Below are 20766 nucleotides of genomic sequence, written 5' to 3'. Positions count from 1 at the left end.
GTACGACGAATCGATACTCAATAACGATCGCCGTTCTAAAAAAAAAAAAAAAAAAAGAAAAAAACGAAAAAAGAAAGATGTGAAAGCAATCCGAATCGTTTGGCGAAACGTATTCGTACTCAAACAAAGTTCGAGCAAGATCAAAGTGATTTTTTACTGTTTACAGCTTTGCATCTCACGACTGCCTTCTCAAATGATTCGTCCAATAATTCCTGCAACGGTATACAACTCTCATCGACATTGCGCGTAACGTCGAATTGCTTTCATTCGTGATTCGTCGTTGGTAAACTTAAAAGACAAAAAGAAAAGGAAAAAGGAATTTTCAACACCAACTTCGCCCGAGACTAACTTGTCCGTGTAACTTCGACATTCCTAACGGATTAAAAACCTAATTAAAACCAATAACGACTTGCAGGAACGAACTATATTTATCTGCTTGGAGGAAAAATACGTATATCGTTTACTTGTGATATATCAATATGCAATTTTTCCTGTCTCGTTGCTTGTGATTGTCCGATTTATTTAGCGAAAAAAGTAAGCGACCGCGCGTGCGCTACGACGACGCGATACGAAATTCCCTGGCATACGAAAGCAATCGCGAAATTCTCCACGAAATTATAACGCGTACAACTACCATTCTAATGACGCGATAAAATTCCCAGGAACCTCCCTGGAATTAAACAATCGTCCCGTATTTGCTAATATACACGAACATCTGGATGAAAATCGTTTTAAATTACGCTCGCTTAATTAGGCCAAATAGCAGCCTGATGAAAAATGCCTGACTTACGAAATCGTTAATCGAGCATTGAGGGAAATGCCTACTTTTCTTTGTAAACGTTCGTAAAAAGTCTGACAAAATCAGAGGAACGTGTCTCCGGTTCATCGTACGAGCCGTTCACACGCTAAGACGCGATACCTCCATTTGTCGAGACTTTTTTCATTTTAACGTCAAAGCACTTTGACGCTTGTCTCGCACAATGTCATTAATTTTCTCTGCTTTCTGTTTCGTAGAGTTGACCGATTTGGCAAATAAGTAGATGCAGAAGAACGCAGATAACCTCGTTCTATTAAGTCGATCGAGCAACACGGAACTAGCCTCGTATCGGCGAGAAAAGGTGAATTTGACTGATAGCTGAGGAATAACGCGGCATTTTCTTAGAAAGTAAGAAAAAGTGAACGCTCACGTGTCGGAGGTAACGAACTGGAAACGGCATCTAAGCGGTTCGATGTGTCCCTGGTTAATCCAACTCGATACAGCCCTCTCGTATCACTTAAATAGGATTCACTGAATGGATATCGATGGAGATCGGTTGCTTCGGAAGGAAAAATCTGGCAATCGAACACGCGCGTACGATCGCACGTCCGTACGTCGCGCGACTCCTTCTTTCTCAGTCTTTCTCACGCGAGTGCCAGTTCGACAGAGTTCGGCCGTACTCGGTTTTCTTCGCCGCGGCAAATCGTCGCGCTTAGATCCCGTAGAAAGGAGAAGTTTCACCATGTGCAACGAGCAACTGCGCTGGTTTAGTCTCGTCGATTTACTCGCGTGATTTTACTTGCATTTGCAATAATTTTATACGAAATTGCAGCAGAGCTCGTAGAACGAAACGTTGCGTGACAGTTTTGGTTGAAAATTTCTGTTTAGAGATACCTAGGGATATTAAAAATTACAACCCTAAGAATTCATGGTATGAGAACTCACGTATCTGAGATTTTGAATATGTTGGAATTTAATATTTGGCGATTTAGATAGATAACAATAAAATTATACAAAAATTTAGATACCTTGAGGTACAATTAAATACGAGAATTTAGGTACCTAAAGAATTATAGTCCGATATTCCAGGTACTCGGTACTCATTTTCTGCCCAACTGTATTTTTCTAATGTTACAATATATTTGGAGAAATGAGCGAAATATCAAAGAGAAATCTAGAAATTAGGGGGTCGTATCGGACAAGAAGATTTCAAACCACACGGTGCCTTTTAAGCACATTTAACCGAACTACACCTAAATGAGAAGAAAAATCTCGATTTCGATTCGACACCAAAATCAAAATTCGCAGGTTACGTTCGCAACGCGGCCTCACGTTTTCGCGTTTCACAGCGCGTCACTGATTTGAGACATATAATATGCAGTTTTCCTGAAACTCGATATCAAGTCGCAATTACGAATGGATTTGATTAAAAAAAATAAGGAGCATCCAGTGTAGCAATTTGTAGTAGAAATACATTACATAGTAATGCGATTAAATTGCTATAGAGCATGTTGGGCGTACGGTTTAAATGACAAGATTCTCAGATTTCCCATATTTAAGGAGTAACAAACATTGCTCAACAAGAATCTTCGAGCACGAACGTGTAACGGCTGTAACGAACGAGCAAGCTGCTTTTGCAAAATATTATTTGCGATTAGATTTTCATGTATTTTCATTATACTGAAATCTTGATTGGACAAAAAATAATGAGTGTCCCATGCAGCAGTTTGTAGCAGAAATACATTAGATAGCACTGCGATATAATAACTTTTTGACGCAAAAGAATTATAATTACAGGATCGTTTCAGCCATATTTTCTAAATTGTTCTTCGCAAAAAAGGAGGGAAATTCTTTAATTAGACATTAGAATTATACGTATCTTTTCTCAGATCTTCGATATATCTGGTTTAAATGACAAGATTCTCAGATTCCCCATATTTAAGGAGTAACAAACATTGCTCAACAAGAATCTTCGAGCACGAACGTGTAACGGCTGTAACGAACGAGCAAGCTGCTTTTGCAAAATATTATTTGCGATTAGATTTTCATGTATTTTCATTATACTGAAATCTTGATTGGACAAAAAATAATGAGTGTCCCGTGCAGCAGTTTGTAGCAGAAATACATTAGGTAGCACTGCGATAAAATAACTGTTCGACACAGAAGAATTATAATTACAGGTTCGTTTCAGCCATATTTTCTAAATTGTTCTTCGCAAAAAAGGAGGGAAATTCTTTAATTAGACATTAGAATTATACGTATCTTTTCTCAGATTTTCAATATGTCTGGTTTAAATGACAAGATTCTCAGATTCCCCATATTTAAGGAGTAACAAACATTGCTCAACAAGAATCTTCGAGCACGAACGTGTAACGGCTGTAACGAACGAGCAAGCTGCTTTTGCAAAATATTAATTGCGATTAGATTTTCATGTATTTTCATTATACTGAAATCTTGATTGGACAAAAAATAATGAGTGTCCCGTGCAGCAGTTTGTAGCAGAAATACATTAGGTAGCACTGCGATAAAATAACTGTTCGACACAGAAGAATTATAATTACAGGTTCGTTTCAGCCATATTTTCTAAATTGTTCTTCGCAAAAAAGGAGGGAAATTCTTTAATTAGACATTAGAATTATACGTATCTTTTCTCAGATTTTCAATGTGTCTGGTTTAAATGACAAGATTCTCAGATTCCTCATATTTAAGGAGTAACAAACATTGCTCAACAAGAATCTTCGAGCACGAACGTGTAACGGCTGTAACGAACGAGCAAGCTGCTTTTGCAAAATATTAATTGCGATTAGATTTTCATGTATTTTCATTATTATGAAATCTTGATTGGACAAAAAATAATGAGTGTCCCATGCAGCAGTTTGTAGCAGAAATACATTAGATAGCACTGCGATATAATAACTGTTCCACACAGAAGAATTACAATCGCAGGTTGATTTGGACCATACCGTTTAAATTGCTGGGGATGTGAGCAGCAGAGTGTTTAAATGACGAGATTCTCAGATTCCCCATATTTAAGGAGTAACAAACACTGCTCAACAAGTATCAACGAGCAAGAACGTGTCACGGCTCTAACGTGCGAGCAAGCTAATTTTGCAAAATATTATTTGCGATTAGATTTCCACGTAGTTTGATGTACGCTTACATGATGTACTTAATCACAGGATTATTTTAACGTCAAATAGTAAGATCAATATCGAATAATCATTAGGACAATTTTTGTACACCGCATACCGCGGTGTGTATTTTTTAAATTTCTTGGCGCGAAATCATCGCGCCTGGATATCCCATATGCAACATGCAACTGCTCTGGTCGAATCTTGTCGATTTCGCCCCGTGAATTTCGCACGGCGACCCGAAATCGTGCCAGAGCCGGTAGAATGGACGTTACAGACCAGTTCCGGCCCAACGTTTCACGGATCATTGTTCCATTTTCGCAGCGAGTGCGTTTACCCATGCGGTTGCCATTGTTGCTACATTTCTGCCGATAGAAGGTCCTGTTTTCACGAGGCATCGGCCACACACGTGACAATGGCGGCGATGCAAACGCCGGTGAAACGCGCAATTAAAATGTATAATGAAACGTTAAATCGCGCGGAAATTGTAGCTACTCCAAATGAGCTGCGACGCGCACGCGGTAAGTGGAATTTTTATTTCGCGCGTAGATTAAGGAAATGTATGGACCAACGCTGTTAAAAAGTGGAAAAACGTAATAAGTACCTGTGTTGTAATTTTCTGTTCGAGGAGCAACGTTTCCCCAACGGGAATAAAAACAATCTTCAAAGAGATATTACGTATATTACGCTACTGCGCAAGAAACGTTTTTCCGAATAAAAGTTCAACTGCGCGTAGTTTCTTCAAAACAGCGTGTATTTAGTCCAAGTAACGTACACATCGTACAATGCACATTCTTAATGATTAACTTGCTACGTTCGTTACAGGTTGATATGAATTGTCGGTTCTAGAATTCTTGGAACAGAGTTGTTGTTTAATCTCCATTTCTTAGAGTTTCTATTAAATTGATTCTAATCAATATGAAATAAAATCTTGTCCAGGATAGAATAGATATCTCTAAGCTTCTATATACGATACATTTAAACTTTCGTGATGCTTTTTATAAACGGAAAAATAAAACTCACACGAGTTATATCATACGAATATTCTAATCGCCAATGAGCAATAATGATATTTTTACTACAAATCTTCTTAACACTGAACACTCGTGACGTATAGGAAATTTCCTTTTCCTTTACGCTGCTGATAATCGATGCAAAATCTAATACAAATATTATCCATAAGCTAGAAATACGAATTAACATCGAAACTGATTAGAAACGTACGACACCGAGCGTACGAATATTTTCATCGATCACTCTGTGTATGGCTTCAATTTTATCATCTTTATCGCGTCGTAGCTTGTCTGTTTAAGAGTAAAATGTGCGACGTAATTAATATTCTCGAGCAGTCAAGACACTGCTGTTTACTCTTTCCAGGCAAAGTTCTCCGTTTCGAGAGCATGAATTCAAACACAAGATAACGAAATTACTTTATCGGATGTCCCGACGGCAAATAGACTTCGCATTGTTTCGCGCTCGGTAAAATTACTCGGTCTGAAAAAACTCAGTTCTCGCGAATCAACACGACGCAATTTTTCCTTTGTGTTTGATATGTCGCGCGTGTTTCAAGTCGGTGAGGGCACAAGTATTCGCGGTGTACGCGCGGTCAAGTATTTTTCGCCAGGCGTTTTATCACCGTGGCACCGCTTTTCGTGAAAATTACGGACGCGGGTAATGGCGAACGTAACTAGCAGAGAAAAAAAAAAGAGAAGAAGAGGAGGAAGTAGTGAGCGAAAAGAAAGAAAAAGGAAAAGAAAAACACATAGAGACCTTTCAGCAACTTACAGAAATATTTCAATAGGGTAAAAAGCTACGTGATTGCCACTTTTCAGCCACGTTTCGCAGGAATGAATGTTTCAAACGAATCTGGCTCTACGATTTCGGCGAACGTTATACACCGAGTATTTGCAACTAAACTGTTACCGCTTGTACCGCTTTTAACAAACGCATTTAAAATCTCCTTCAATGACAACAGTTTTACCCACGATAAATCCGACAACTATTAACAACCGCTTGCATATCGTTACACAAGCGCTCTGTACAAACACGTACGCGCGCAGTGTAATACATGTTAATAGCTTGGTACATATTGTTAATGCACTGGTCGCAGACCAACGTTTCACGGCTGAAAAATTTCCTATGCAAGTTGTTAAATATGAACAAGTAATCGCGAAATGCACTTTTTCGCGGCATTGTCGACGGTAACAATACAAGCCAAAATCCTTAGACCAATAGTAAACACCCCATGGTGCGTTAGAAACGAGGACATAAGGAAAGACCTCGGAATACCAACGGTCAAGGAGAAGATTACCAGATTCGCAACAGAACAAGAATAGAAACACACCCGAACCAGTTGGCAGCTGAAACGTGCAACACAACAAATATCGCAAAGAGAATAAAAAGAAAACACCCAATAGACCTCATAAAAGATATAACACTTTACCAAATGTCCGCAAGGACACATTATAAAATAACCAAAATAAAATAAAATCATCGACGTTGAAAGGTAACGTGGTGAAGGTAACTGTTTGAAATAACTAGAAACATAGGAGACTCGCGCGGTTGTATAATAATTATGCGAGAAATTTCGACTTTGCGACTCTGCTATTTTGCTTGCAACGAAGCTGCCGTGAAAGGATGCGCTTTTCAAACTCCTGCTATGCCTTTTTCACTCCGCCTGGTCATTTCATTTTTCGAAATTCCATTTAGGTTATAGAAGATATAAAGGAGGAAAGTGTGTATTAGGTTGTTAGGGGAAATTCATAGCGAAAATTCCACAGAGATTTAACTAGAATTTCTTAATTTCTCGCCTTTTGTTAAATAATTTTTCGTCTCCTTCGGTAACGAGCTCTTTTCGAATAGCTTTTACAACCTTCCAGAGTATTTCGTTTCTCTTCTATGTACTTTAAACGAGTCTTAGCTTCCAACACAGCAAAGAAACGTCCAGTAATATTTTCTAATAACTAGAATTCTCATAATGAATTTCTACTATATGTGCGAATTCTTATTTCGCGTATCGATGATACATCGATTCAGCATTATCGCTGAAGAAAATCTCCCAAAAGTAGAAACTTCCTTCGTCCACGAATTCTCAACGTTTGTTCTTAGTTTCCTATAGTGAGCGAAATAAAAGCAGTACCGCGCCAACGTTTCGCTATTATATGCAAATGTATAGTAAAAAACGGTACGAGCTTTTCGAACATTCCTGCACTTGTTAACAGAATCGAATTGAACACGAAGCTGAAACGAGGCGGAAATTATACTTTTCCTTTTTCCTTTCTTCTGCATTAAAATAACGGATCGCGACCGTGCACGCGTGTAATCGAGTCGAATGGACGTGAAATGAAGCGAAGTAACAAAGGATCGGACGACTCGTGTATTTTGCACAGGCAAAATAGCTTTATGAGGCGATTGTAGGGCCCTGTTTACGCTTAACAAAATCGAATAAATCGAGTCGAAACGGGGCCATCTCCGATTTCAAACGTTTCCTCGGTTGTTTCATACGCAAATAGAAATTTTTTCCTCCCCGTAAAGAGAGGCAACACACAGGGTGTCTGAAACCGTGCAACGATCGACAGCGTGGGCAATTTCACGTGGAAAAATGCATCGAAAATAAAGCGAAACATCTTACCATACGACGCTTCGTTCTCGAGAGAATAGAGTTGGAGCATTTGTACGACGTACTTGAATACGTCTAATTTAGTTAATTAAATCTAATGATTTATTTAATCAACCTACGTATAAGTAGGTTATTCTACGTGCGAAAATCAGTAAAAAGCGTAGAACAAAATTTGAGTATTCGTTCAAAATAAATTGGGAAAATTCAATTTCTTTGAAAATTAGGCTTCCAACGAAAAAAAATGTTATTCTACATTTTTTTTCTTTACTACTTTCGCTGATTGTTTGCTCGCACCTACTCGACAATTAACCAAATTCGCGTGCACCAAACAATTTTCTAAATTTTATTTCATCCAAAACGACGCACGGTACGGACAAATTTTATTCTGCCCTTTCGACGTACCTTTTCACGTAGCGTTCTCTCTTCTGTCGATCGTAATACGATTATAGACGTACACGCGTACCGAGAACGATCTTCAAAGATAGCCATCTTGAATCTACGCTAATTTAATGCACCATATTTTTCAAACGTGGAAAATTTGCTAATTAACTTTATTATCGTGAATTTATTTCCTTCGCTCTGCCGTCTCTGCTAATTAAAGTGGTTATCGACGTTGAAATTTTCAACGAGGATTTCAACGAGGACGCGCAATGTATGCTCGTGGCTATCTTCGAGCGTAAAAAAATATTCCAGTAGCTTTTCGTTTGATTTCGTAGGATTCGATCCGCGGCAACGTATGACCCGGTCTCCTGCGTTCCGATGAACAAGCTACGACTTCAACATGGTAAAACATGATATTTCTCGCAACCATGAATCTGCGCGCTGTCGATGAAACGTATCTCGCGAATAGTGCGAAATACAAGCGTCGATTAGTTAAAACGAACGAAATATTCATCGGCCGATGACAGAGAGACGGACAGAAGAAAAAATGCTATTAAATTTTAACGAACTTGTCGTTTAAATTTCAAATATGAACTTTTAAATTCGAACCTTCAAGGTATTCTACCTTTTCGTATTTTTCAAATCTGCATTTTTCAGCTGGAATGTATAAATTTGGAAAAAATGTACGGATTCGTTATCGAATTAAAAACATTGGAATGTTGGTTCAGCTTGCGAACGTAATTAGAGGCGAGATAATGGCTGGCGGTTGCGAAGAATTCAAACGGCAGACAGATGGACTTTCATGAAATTCTTTATGCCAAATTTGCTTCTATTCGCGCCGGATTATGCCGTTGCTTCAAGTTCGTCGCGCCGTTTCAATTTGATTCGTTTACACGCGAATCGTTCAATCAAAATGTTATCGGCTCGATTCTATCCGATTTAATGCAAACGAGTTTCCGCGCGCCGATCTCGCCAAATTGAACGCGACAGTGCGACCGAAAAAGAAACATCGAAATAGAGATACGCTTGCTGTATGCAAACACGCCGATAAGAGAAGGAAACTTTCTTCTGATCGGATAAAAAATGAGAAAACTTGAGAAATGTTTTAGCAGAGTAGAACCGAAAGAGGATCAACTAATCTGGATATCAAGCTTCCTGCTATTTTCATGTAATTTTCAACACGACAACTTTCTATAGTAAATATGCAAATATTTTTACCAGCTACTCTACATAGGTTTTAAAATCAATTCATATCGAATTATGCAACTCTGTAGTTATTAACAAGCACGTTTAATGAGATCAATTTACTTATTCATCGCGAATAAAATATGTTTAATAACGAAAAAATTAAAATACTGAATATAAATTGCTACGTGCGTATCTGAAAATTTACACAAAAGCTTCGTGAACTTTCAACTCTTGATATATAGCTACGTATACGACGAATATTAATCGTCCAATATCGTTAATACGATATAAATATAAATTAATATAATATATTATTTCTCAAATTTTAACAATATCAACTTACGATATATTAGTGAAAAAAAAATCCAAAAGATCGTTTAAAATAATTCTAATCCTGGAATGATCCTAGTAACGAAATATTCATGCGATGTCCGAGATATTTTCACCGACTGTTCCATTTAGAAAATGATAATCTTTGACATCGTAGGGCCGTGTACTTCAATTTGGATGGATGAAAAAAGATGTGAAAAATTAACCGAGTGGAAAACACGATCAAAGCGGAGCAATTTGTGCGTTCCATTTCACGTTGAACTTGGGGATTTTTCATGAACAATCGGATTCCACATTTATTGATAATCTGTTCAGAGGCGGTTTCATTGGCCGTTTCGCCTCGAGGGTCGCTAATTACTTACAAGATTAATTCCCGGCCGGGTCCGTCGCGGATATTATGAGATTAAGTTGCTCTTTTACGTCATGTTACAGGCAAGAAGCCATTTTTCCTCGACGCTGCTTTTCACCGGACGTGAAAGAAAGAAGCAGCAACAAGCTCGCCAGGAATTTATCGTCTTCTAACCTTGCAAACGACAATGCAATTTCGCCAACGTGGCTCAAAGCTAACTCGGCCTCGGCGTGTTTCGCTTCTGTACCATTAATTCCCCATACCGTGCGATTTTCAATGACCAAAAAATAAAGATAAAACAAAGAGAATGATAAAACTTCAATTTTCTACAGTTTCAAAACTAAAGTGGAATACTTCGACTAAATAGGATAACATAGTTCAGCTAGTGGATATAATCTACGATCGCATATAATCGCATATAATCCCATCCTTTCTCTTAGTTTTTTCTCTTTTCTTTTCTTTTTCTTTTGTCTCTATACTACCACTGTAGTCATCCACTTTCACTTTCAAGCTGAGCCAAAAGTTGTTACGTTCTTTATTAAGTTCGAATTGCTCAGCGGGTCTATGGAAAGTTAAACGAGGGTCTCCAGGGTGAAGTGGGCCCGAGTTTTATGATACGGCGAGTGCTACCGCGAAAGATGCCGAGTCTGAATCTCTGAAAGCATATCGCGAGCTTTTAGCCTGACTATGGTTATTTCGGCCACGACTCAAAAGAAAAAAAGAAAGACCGATATCGTCGGACGATCCTCTTTTATTCGTATAACAATCGTTTTCACGGCTGATGATTAATCCGGCGTTTAGCAATTGGCCAAAGAGAAGCGAATTAATTTAGAAATCGAAGAGCAGAAGCGATCGCATAAAGTGTTACGTCGGCCGACTCTCTATCTGAACCGGACCTCACATCGCGGACGTATGGCAGCCAGATGTCTGCACATCCTTATTGCGTATCCCTCAAGACGCTCGCGGATTAACCTTAAATCTGAGAAAACACTAGCGACAGTCCTTCATATCAAACAAAGGCTTTTTCACGAAAGCGTTTCTAAGGTTTCTGGTTCCCGTCTGGAAATCTCGTGAAAGTTAATTTTGCACACGAGCGATGCTTCCTACTCCCAGCTTTCCTTCAAGGGTGGTTAAGACCCTCCCTAGTCGATCAACAATTTTAGTAGCCAATAGAAACAATATCTATTACGCTCACTTTTCCGGCAAAAACATGTCAACAACAAATCCGATGATTCCCATGCGTTAGACACACCCTTCCTTAGCTCTCCTCCGACACAGCATCGTCACTTTCAAGTCAGTTTGTTCTCATCATCCAAGCAATCAACAAGTCGAACCAATCTACTCCTAAATCAATCAGTTTGTAAGGTATAACAACATACATCGAGAGCTCTGACGAATAAAGTCGCTTAATCCAACGAATTCATCGAGAGACATCGTAAAGTCGGGTAGAATTTCTCTACGTCGCGTGAGATGGTCCGCGCGACATCCCTTATGGTCAGGCCAAGGACAAGGACACCCATGAGCCAAATGTGCAGGAGACTTTCTCCTCATATTGTGTTTATTAACATTGGCCAATGGGCATCGCAGATCGTTACCCTCACTATTCTACCCAAAAGAGTAAACAGCGAATCCGCGTCCTTACTTCAGAAGAACACACCCTTACCGAGTTTTCCTCAGTAAGAGCAGTAGAGCAGACAATCAGTCAGAATCTCGGGCTATAACGCGCTAACATCTCAACCCTCGGTTAAGATCTAAAATTAATATCTGTACGTTCCACGTGTTGTTAACGGTGTTAAATAAATATATACTAGATAACTGTAGACTACAGTTATTCAAACACAACCATGCATATTATCGTAACTGAAATCAGGGGATCGCCCTACTCGCGGTGTCGATTCGTACATCGTACATCGGAATTTATGACTCCCGTTGACGCGTCTCAAAGCGAACGCGTTTCCCCGCGACTGGACGAAAGTACTACGATTCTATCCGTATATCAATCAGTTTGTAAGGTATAACTACATACATCGAGAGCTCTGACGAATAAAGTCGCTTAATCCAACGAATTCATCGAGAGACATCGTAAAGTCGAGTAGAATTTCTCTGTAACACATTAATTGTACGTATATCCAAATATCTTGTGACGCTAATATTACTGTGCGATCTTAACCGAAACAAGGGGAACGGCTATTTCGCGGCGTCGATTAACCGAATCGTAGCGAGAATTTACGCTTCTCGCTGACGCGTTTTCCTCGCGACCGCATCTCTCCGCGAACGGTCGTAACATAAAGGATACGAAGAATAATATCAGTTGATTAGTCGGCGCGTCCGATAAGCTTTGAAAAGGGACAAAGATTGCTGTCAAAGGATTTTATTTTCGAAATAATCCATAGTCGGAACACATGCAGCGAAGAGTGAACAAATAACAAAGTATTGGTGACCGGCGATGCAACTCTGTTCCATGGTCTGCTCCCTCTTCTTCTCGTATCGCGAATTGGACGTAGAATTAGGTCGGCCGTACAAAGAAACGTGCAAATATATTTTTTCCCATCGGTTTCCAATATCGTACGAATCAACTTAACGCTGTGACAACCGCCTTTTCAGCATTCGCGTGATCATAGCGAGCCTCCTCTATGAATACATTTTCCCTTTGTGCTTGGTCTTTGGATCGCAGAATCAGGTTGCGAGACTTGGTACACCAAAGAACATGCTGCTCCGTAAGCCTAAGTCTAAGCTTAGGTATTTCACGGCGGATGCATCAAGTCGCGGGTTAATTGGGAGAGGAAGATTGTAGATGTGTTTTAAGTACACGGCGTAATTTAACGATAGACGTTCCACGATTGTTATGGGTATATAGGTATATTGTTATATAGGTATATAACGTTATATAATAGTATATATAATAGTATATATTGTTATATAGGTTATATAGGTATATTGTTAATATACCTTGGAATATATCTATTTATCCTTTTGGTATATATTTACAAGGTGGTGTATAATAAATTCGATATTATATGCCTTGTAAATACGTATAGACAAGTATGAAATTTATATCAACGAATGAAAGCTAAATTTTCATTCTGCTATTTTATAAAAAATCATTCGAACCTAGGGAAGTACGAGAAAAGATTCTGTGAAAATCTGTCAAGACACAGATCGAACCAAATGCAAATCGAAAGTACAACTTCGATATGCTGTTACGTTTAACGCTAACTCGTTCTATTGTATTATCCGACTAATCAATTTTCCAATTTTTGTTGATAGAAGAATCTATACTAGGTCAGAAGGACAAAAGAAATAACAACGAAGCTTCGAAACCGGTCGTTTGACCGAGCCTGCTAAGGATACTGTTAAAAAAACCTCTACGTTCGAAATAAACGAAAATAGACGATTCCTCTAAGTCGGTAAACCTCGTCCCGAACAAGTCGAACCAAATAGTGGCGCAATTTAAAAATGCGCTATATTCGAATAATAAACGCGGTTGTGCTCGGAGCAACCGATAAACTCGGCAAACAGGTTGAAAAAGAAATTCTGCAAACTCAATCCTAGAACAGATGGATCCGCGGAAACATAATCATTTGCACCGCTGAATGGTATTCGCGATAACAGCCTCTCCATCCCATGGACCTTCGTCAACGTCGTCCGCCCATCCCTTTTTCTTGCCGCCCCGTTCCTTCGGAAATTACTTGGCTGACGTTCCAGCAACAAAAGCGATTCGACCGGATTATTACAAGAAAGTGTGGCGAAGGCGTAATTCGATGGAATACACCGAATAACTCGGAATTACTTTGTGGCTGGACAGAGATCACCAGTGGAAAAGATGGTCGGTCGAAAGCACTCGGCTGGATGCCTAGAAAGAAAAAGGAGAAGAAGAAGGAGGCACGCTGGCAAGAAGAAAACACCAGCATCGCCATTCGTTTTCGCGGTTATTGTAGCCCCATTCTAGAAGTACGTACACCCGTTATCTGCGTGTAGGTGCTCGCCGCGTACCTACGAATTCCTTCCGGAACCATGGTCGTTCCACTAAATACGCGAGATCCAATTTGGACGAACACCAAAATTCGAAGAAATATACTGGCCCGCGTACATGCTCGCATATATGGATATATAGGGTGAGTCGTGAGAAACAGCACAGTTAAATATCCAGTTTTGCTTGATGTTGCATGGAAAAATTTCTCGATGGGAAAAAAGTTACGCTGTTTCAAGCAGCGTGTACGCAATGGCGAGAAGAATTTTTCTCATGCTCGTTTTTTTTTACGGAATTTTAAGATATATTTTTTAAGCCATACCCTGTGGTGTTTCGTACGCCAATTCAGCGGTTCTTACTCTGCGGACTGCGAACCCCAGGAGGCTACGAAGTCCTACAGACAAACTTATCATTGTATCGTTCGAAGCAGAAATATTTGGCATGCGTATTTGCTTGTTCATAACAAACCTCTTCTGCCCAAGAAGGTTATCGACGAGCTATCGATCAGTGTTTGAATTATTTGGCACATCGGAGACATAGATCTCCTGCTGAGTATTGGCCATCCGCCATAACGGAAAGTTATTTAGCGAAGATGCTTGGTAAGCAAATGGTTAAAGGAGGCTACACAGGTCACTTCGTAGTTGAGAACAAATTTCGAAATTTCATTAAGAACGAAAGGTACGCGATATTAAAACCCAACGTCGCGAAGAATTTTCTGTTTTTCGAACGTCCAGTATTAACGACAATACTGAAACCAGACGAAACATTAAAAGCAAATAGATCACCCAGTAGAAGTAGGTGCATGCACGGATGCACACCACACACGTATACACATGGCCCTTTATGTAAGACACATTCGGCAGCGAGACGTTCAATTTCAAGCAGAGACTCCCTGCAAGCGTTATTGGTACTGCTGACTTCGTCCCCTGTGAACTTCCATCCATCGGTGTTCTTCCAGTTTCCTGCTTTCCACTTCCGTCACTTTCTAATTGTCCTTGACGAGATTTCGTTTCCGTGAAACTCGTTTTCCGAAACAAAGCTCCTCCTTTCTTCCCTTTGAATCTATTAGATTTTACACACAAGGTGAAACAGTTGCAAGCAACGAGCAGCAATATTTCTAAATTTCTTCCAATATTTCTGCGAGAAGATTCGACGATCGAAATCGAATATCTGCGGCACGAAACTCTTCCTTTCTCTCTTTGAATCTGTCACGTTATATTACATTGCATTGCGTCTATTATATTATTATATATGACTATCGCAAATAAAGCAGTTTCTTAATTTCTATGAATCGTTCTCCGAGAAAATTCAACGACCGGAGGCGAATATTTCCCGGTAAAAAATTCCTCTCTACGTTCTGTCTTTCAAACAGTTGTATTTTACATACAACGATTTTACTATTGCAAGTAACAAACGATAGCGTTTCTTAGTTTCCTCGAGTCGAGTCGTTGTGCAAGAAAATTCAACGATCGGAGCGGAATATTTTCCGGCGCAAAACTGCTGTCGTTCTCTCTTTGAGACTGTTGCATTTTACACACAACGTGGACACCGTCGCAAGTAACAAGCGATAACGTTTCTTAGTTTCTTGCAATCGTTGTGCAAGAAAATTCAACAATCGCAACCGGATATTTTCCGGCACAAAGCTGCTCTCGTTCTCTCTTTGAATCTGTTACATGTTGCGCGTAACGCGGAGACTGTTGCGAGTAACAAGCTGTAATGTTTTTCGATTTCTTTAGATCGCAGCCCAAGAGGACGGAAATTCAACGATCGAAGCCGGATATTCCGAATATTTGCCGACGATAGACGGCTCGGTAAATAGGCTGTCTCTCGTGTTGCCCTCTCTTTTCGACTCTGGCTAGAGTTATAGCGAGATATACGGGCAAGCCCATACCGTAAGTCAGCCCGTGCAACTACACAAGATGTTAAACTCAAGGAAGATGAAAGTACAAAGTCTGCTCGTGACACGAGTTAACTTCAAAATGGCTCGAAATGCCAAGATTTCAACTTGCTCGGTTGATGACAGCTTTGTTACCGACTATTCCATGCCGACTCGCCTCTCTACGAGCAAAAACATTTAGCACTTCTTGCTCGATGTCAGTCGTCCAAAATTCCCTCTCAGAAATTCCTTCTGCATTTCCTTCCAATTTCCTTCCACGAAAATTTCCAAAACTTTTGGATTTCGTAACAGTTATCTCTGTTGGCATGCGAAATCTTCCACCTCGCTCTTCTTCTTCCAACGATGTTACATTCGTTAACTTGCAAATCTCGCTGTACATCGGATTTACAACTAATTTCGTTGAAATTGAACGTTTGATCGTCTGCGAAAGAGCAGATGGATATCTCGTGAAGAAACCGAGAGAACACGGAACAAAGAGATGCTCGATATCTACTTTCATCGATAGCGCGATGCTTACTTTCAATTATTGATTATTTGCAAAGTATCTTAAAAAGAAGCTACAAAGATCTACGAAGAGAACCGAGTCTCCGTATATTTCAATAGAAGCGAAGTTTACCGAAAAGTATTCGTCATATAATAAACATGGTTGTTATCGGCGCGATGAAAAGTCAAGGGGAAATTGTTGAAATTTTCATACATATTTATTCGTTACATCTATATATCGTGGGATGATTGTGAAAAAGACACACAGAGAATGAAAGAAACGAAAGGTCGAGGAGAACCGGAGGAGAGATAATCTCCGCAGCTTGTGTCCCAACGTAACGAGGCAACGTAAGTGGAATAACTCGCAAGTTAAGATAAACAGAATTTACAATGGAAATTTCTTTTCATAATCAGTCGAGTTTTACGGAACTCCGTACATATTTTAATGCCGGATTCACAGGCCACGGTTAACCGGTGACCTGGTTGCCGTTGAATTAACCGGAAAGTAAGACGAAACGCATCGAAATTTCTCGAGTTTTCAAAGCACGATCTTTGCTTGCTATTGCGGTCGCAATTTCCGTATCCATTTTTCTAGCTGTCGCCTTCCTCCGTTAAGTGTACTCCTAATAATACAACGGAGCTAAATCATTGTTGCGGCTGACCATCACCCAACCAATCTACTTTGTGCCTTTGTAAAACGAAGAGCCGATCGAAAAGGCTTTTAACGTGATAAGCGAATTTACTTAAACAACAAACTCGCAACGTACACCGTCGGTAGCTCGTGAACCTACTTGGACATTTATCGCGAAACATTTCTCCGAATGTATCGCACGTATTATACGAAACGTCTCCAAGTGATTTCATCAAAGTTGTAATAAAAGTATGTGACAACTGTGTTACCTGTTCGTTTCGCGTTCCTTTACCCTGTCGTTTAATCCTCCGTCGAGAAACATGGGAACAATAAGTTGGAAACGATTGAGCAGGGAAACTCGGCAAAATCCAAGATCATCCGGGTAACCAGGTTATTTCTTGCAAAGATAATTTGCAAATATTCCACGTGAAAGCACTGGTAATCCAAAGAATTTCGTCGTCCGTAAAAATTTCCAACCGTGAGAATCTTAGGAGTTCACGTTCCGGCAAGGGCAAAGAATATTTGCGTAGCCGTAGGAATTCCCAGAGAAACGGAATGATTAACGTTACCATGAAATCGTTTCGTTCTTCGACTTTACCGCGTTATGGACGACCCGGTTAAAAATAGCTCCACTTCCACGAGACGTAAAACGAATCCGTGAACGCGTAATTATGATCACCAGGGAACGACGGTAACGGCTCTGTTTTCCAAACAGCAGGAGTTTTCATTAAAGGACAAACAGTATTCCGAGCCATTCGTTATCGCTTTATCCGAACCTCGTAACAGTTCGAGAGCACTTCGCGCCGTACGGACCTCTTGCACAATAGAACTGGTACGCAATTAGCCAAGTGTCGCTCTAATAAGGATTTGTAGGATAGGTTGGGTCAGGTTAAATCGGCCTGTTTACAGTTAAACAGCTGGACAGACTGTCCTCGGATTCGTGGCTCGACCGTTCGCTGTCGCACAGTTCGCGTTTATATGATGAACAGCGACTCGTTTCACGTCCTCGAAATTAGTTTACCCTAGAAACCGGATGAAAAGTTAGTTAATCCCCGATGAACTCTAAAACCAAGGACTTTGTACCTTCTCCTCTTCTTTTGTTTCCTTTTTTTTCTTTTCTTCTTTTACGTTATTGTTTCGTCGTTGTCTGTCTCTGACCTTCTCAGTTTTCGCTTTTATTTTCCCTTTTTCTTTTATTATTGTTTCTTACGATGGCGAACACTAGGTCAACTCATACAAACGTCGTGCGACTCGTTTCGATGTTTGCAAATTATCTTCAGAGGATACTGTGATTTGACCTTAGACTTTGTTTGCAATTTTGTATCGAATCTCTGCTGTCTGTTCAAACGTAAATGGCAAAAGAAGAATTGAATTTTCATTTTTCCATCGCAATTTCCAAACGTTCCACGCGAAGACGATGATTTCGTAACGGATACAGTCGTTTCTTCGTTCCACGCGACGTTCTTCTAATATCTTTCGAAAGGAGAAACAAAGCGACCCAGCTATTTATTTTCATCGAATACAAACATTGTTATCCTCGCGTTACGAACTAAAGAGTAAAAGAGATAAGAAGCGATAAAACGCGTAGAAAGTACTGCGGTTTCAACGACCTTACACAATTTTTTTACTCTTTCGTATTTAGTTTCTTCTCTCGACTAAAAAAAAAAAAAAAAGAAAAGAAACGAAAGCAACGTCCGATAAGGAAGCAATAGCGTTTTATCCTTCTTTTTCTATCTTCGTTGATGGGAGAGAACCAGAAGCATCGTTGCGGATGCACCATAACGCTTCGCAATATTATACCTTGATGGGAGCGCAGGCTATCGGTTATCAACTTTTTGAATTATCAACGGGCCAAGTTAGACATGTTTGTAACGGATCGGCAGGAAGATACAAACTTACGATGCACCGGTTTCGTGCTTCCGCTGTGAAGTTTCCCACGTTACGTTTATAGTTTACGCCCGCTTACATTAGAATTAGACCTAATTTCTGCACGTAACTGTGCGCAAAGCGTATACAAGTGTACGTATATAAACTAACTGCCATTATTAGCTATTTACGTGTCTAGGTTTTCACATCCTCCCAGTTTCTAATTCAACTTTTATCCGTCGTATTTGAAATTGCTATTTTTTGATTTCTTCCTGATATTTGGTAAAATCCTCGAATATTCTACGAATATGAATTTTATTTTCATGTAAAGTCGTTTCAACGTTTCCCTCTCTTTCTACGCTGGAACTTGTACCAAGTACCTTTGATATTTCCGCCGGTGTGCATTTTTAATCACTTTCTTCTATTTTCTTTCCTCGAATCACCGCGCTGCTGTTTCTCTCTTTATCACTTTCAATTCCACCCATAGCGTCCTTGCGCGACTCCTTTCCCCCTTTTATTACCCTGAAATTTCGATATCTCTGTTTCTTTCATTTTTGATACCTTGCAGTGAATTTTTTTTTTTTTATTACTGAAACGTTCCTGCCTCCTTTCGTTTTATCGCGGAAATTCCTTTCTTTTTTTTTTTTATCGCCTTCCCCTTATTGAAATTTGTCCTCCTTTTGGTGTCCTTGCATCGCTACTTCTGATTGCCGTAATCCCCTTTGCCATTGTCCTTGCATTCCCCTTTTTATTACCGCCACCCCTTTTTCAATGTCTTTGCGCCGATCTTTGCTAATTAAATTTTTCTATCGTTGGAACATTGGCGGCTTCCATTGATTTCAGATTCTCCTCTAGGATTATATCGATATGCCGAGGCAAAAGGCTGCGCATTTTTATGCGTCCATGGGAAATTTCAATTTATATATTCAAAAATATATAGAACAGCGAAAATGCCAGTAACTGTTACAATATTCCATAGACAAATCAACTCTCTGTTTTATCTTTTCATTATCTTCATAGAAATTTGCTGTTGAGAATTTCGGATCTTAATCGCCGAGATACTAGTGTATGAACACTAAATTTAACCTTGGAATTTATATTAGAATAGTTATGTGTTTATTTTATAAATGATTCCAATGATATTCATCGATACACACTTGCACGCGTCTCAGCACTTTCTTCCATACCCGACCGTTAACCCACTTACCATTCATTTGTTTTCGAGACGCCGCGCGCACACACGCCTCCACACACTGATACTCACAAGTAACACTATTACGCATCTAACCTAATCCAGCACACAAAATTATACATATATCAATATTTGCATAAATGTGCCTGATCGTCGCTCTACGGCGATATATTGGGTTGCCAACTAAGTGATTGCGTATTTTAAATAAGAGGGAACATTCAAAATTATTGCTCGAAAATATAACTGTATTCAATTAGGTATTGTCCGTTTTTGTCGATGACCTTTTGCCATCTTTCAGGCAGTTCCATTTCATAATTCCATGTTCATAAAACTTCTGATTTTTGCCAGTAGATGTGATTTTACATGTGTGTTTGAATTTAATGTGATTTTACATCATCAGCGTCGTTAAAAATTAGTATATATAGTAATTAGAATTAGAATATTTTTGGAAATAAAATTACTATATATATACTCTATTAGTATATATTATTGTAAATAGTAGTAGTTAATTAGTATATATATATTTATACTATATACTATTTGACATTAATAATTGTTGTATACCCGAGAATTAAAATTGAAAATAAAATTACTATATACATATACATATATATTCTATTAGTATATATATTAGTAGTTAATTAGTATATAAATATATATATTATAATATATATTAATAATTGTTAAATATATACTAAAATATAAATACATAATAATATATAAATAAATATATATTAGTATATATTTACCAATTATTAATACTTATTATTATATATATATTTATATATTAGTATATATTTAACAATTATTAATATATATATAATATATATATATATATATATATATATATATATATATATATATATATAGTAATTTTATTTCCAATTTTAATCCTCGGGTATATAACAATTATTAACGTCAAATAGTAATACGCAATACGATCGATAATACGATCAGTGTCGAACTTGCGTA

General features: G+C 38.9%; 1 protein-coding gene across 4 annotated transcripts in view; it reads right to left on the bottom strand.

Moving 5' to 3' along the window:
- Positions 1-20766, bottom strand: part of LOC132914090 (venom dipeptidyl peptidase 4) — a 292561-nt gene that overhangs the window by 266388 nt on the left and 5407 nt on the right. The window contains exon 1 of one of the 4 annotated variants that reach the window (XM_060972907.1): positions 1188-1346. The exons of the other annotated variants lie outside the window; for them this stretch is intronic. Within the exon in view, the coding sequence (XP_060828890.1) occupies positions 1188-1217 (30 nt within the window). The 5' untranslated portion in view covers positions 1218-1346. Of the gene's footprint in view, positions 1-1187; positions 1347-20766 lie in introns of those variants that run through there. 4 annotated transcript variants of the gene reach the window in all.

This window comes from Bombus pascuorum, chromosome 14 (assembly GCF_905332965.1).
Source record: "Bombus pascuorum chromosome 14, iyBomPasc1.1, whole genome shotgun sequence".
In the NCBI taxonomy this organism is placed as follows: domain Eukaryota; kingdom Metazoa; phylum Arthropoda; class Insecta; order Hymenoptera; family Apidae; genus Bombus; species Bombus pascuorum.
Note: the sequence above shows the minus strand (reverse complement) of the source record. Positions and strands in the feature narration are given on the sequence as shown.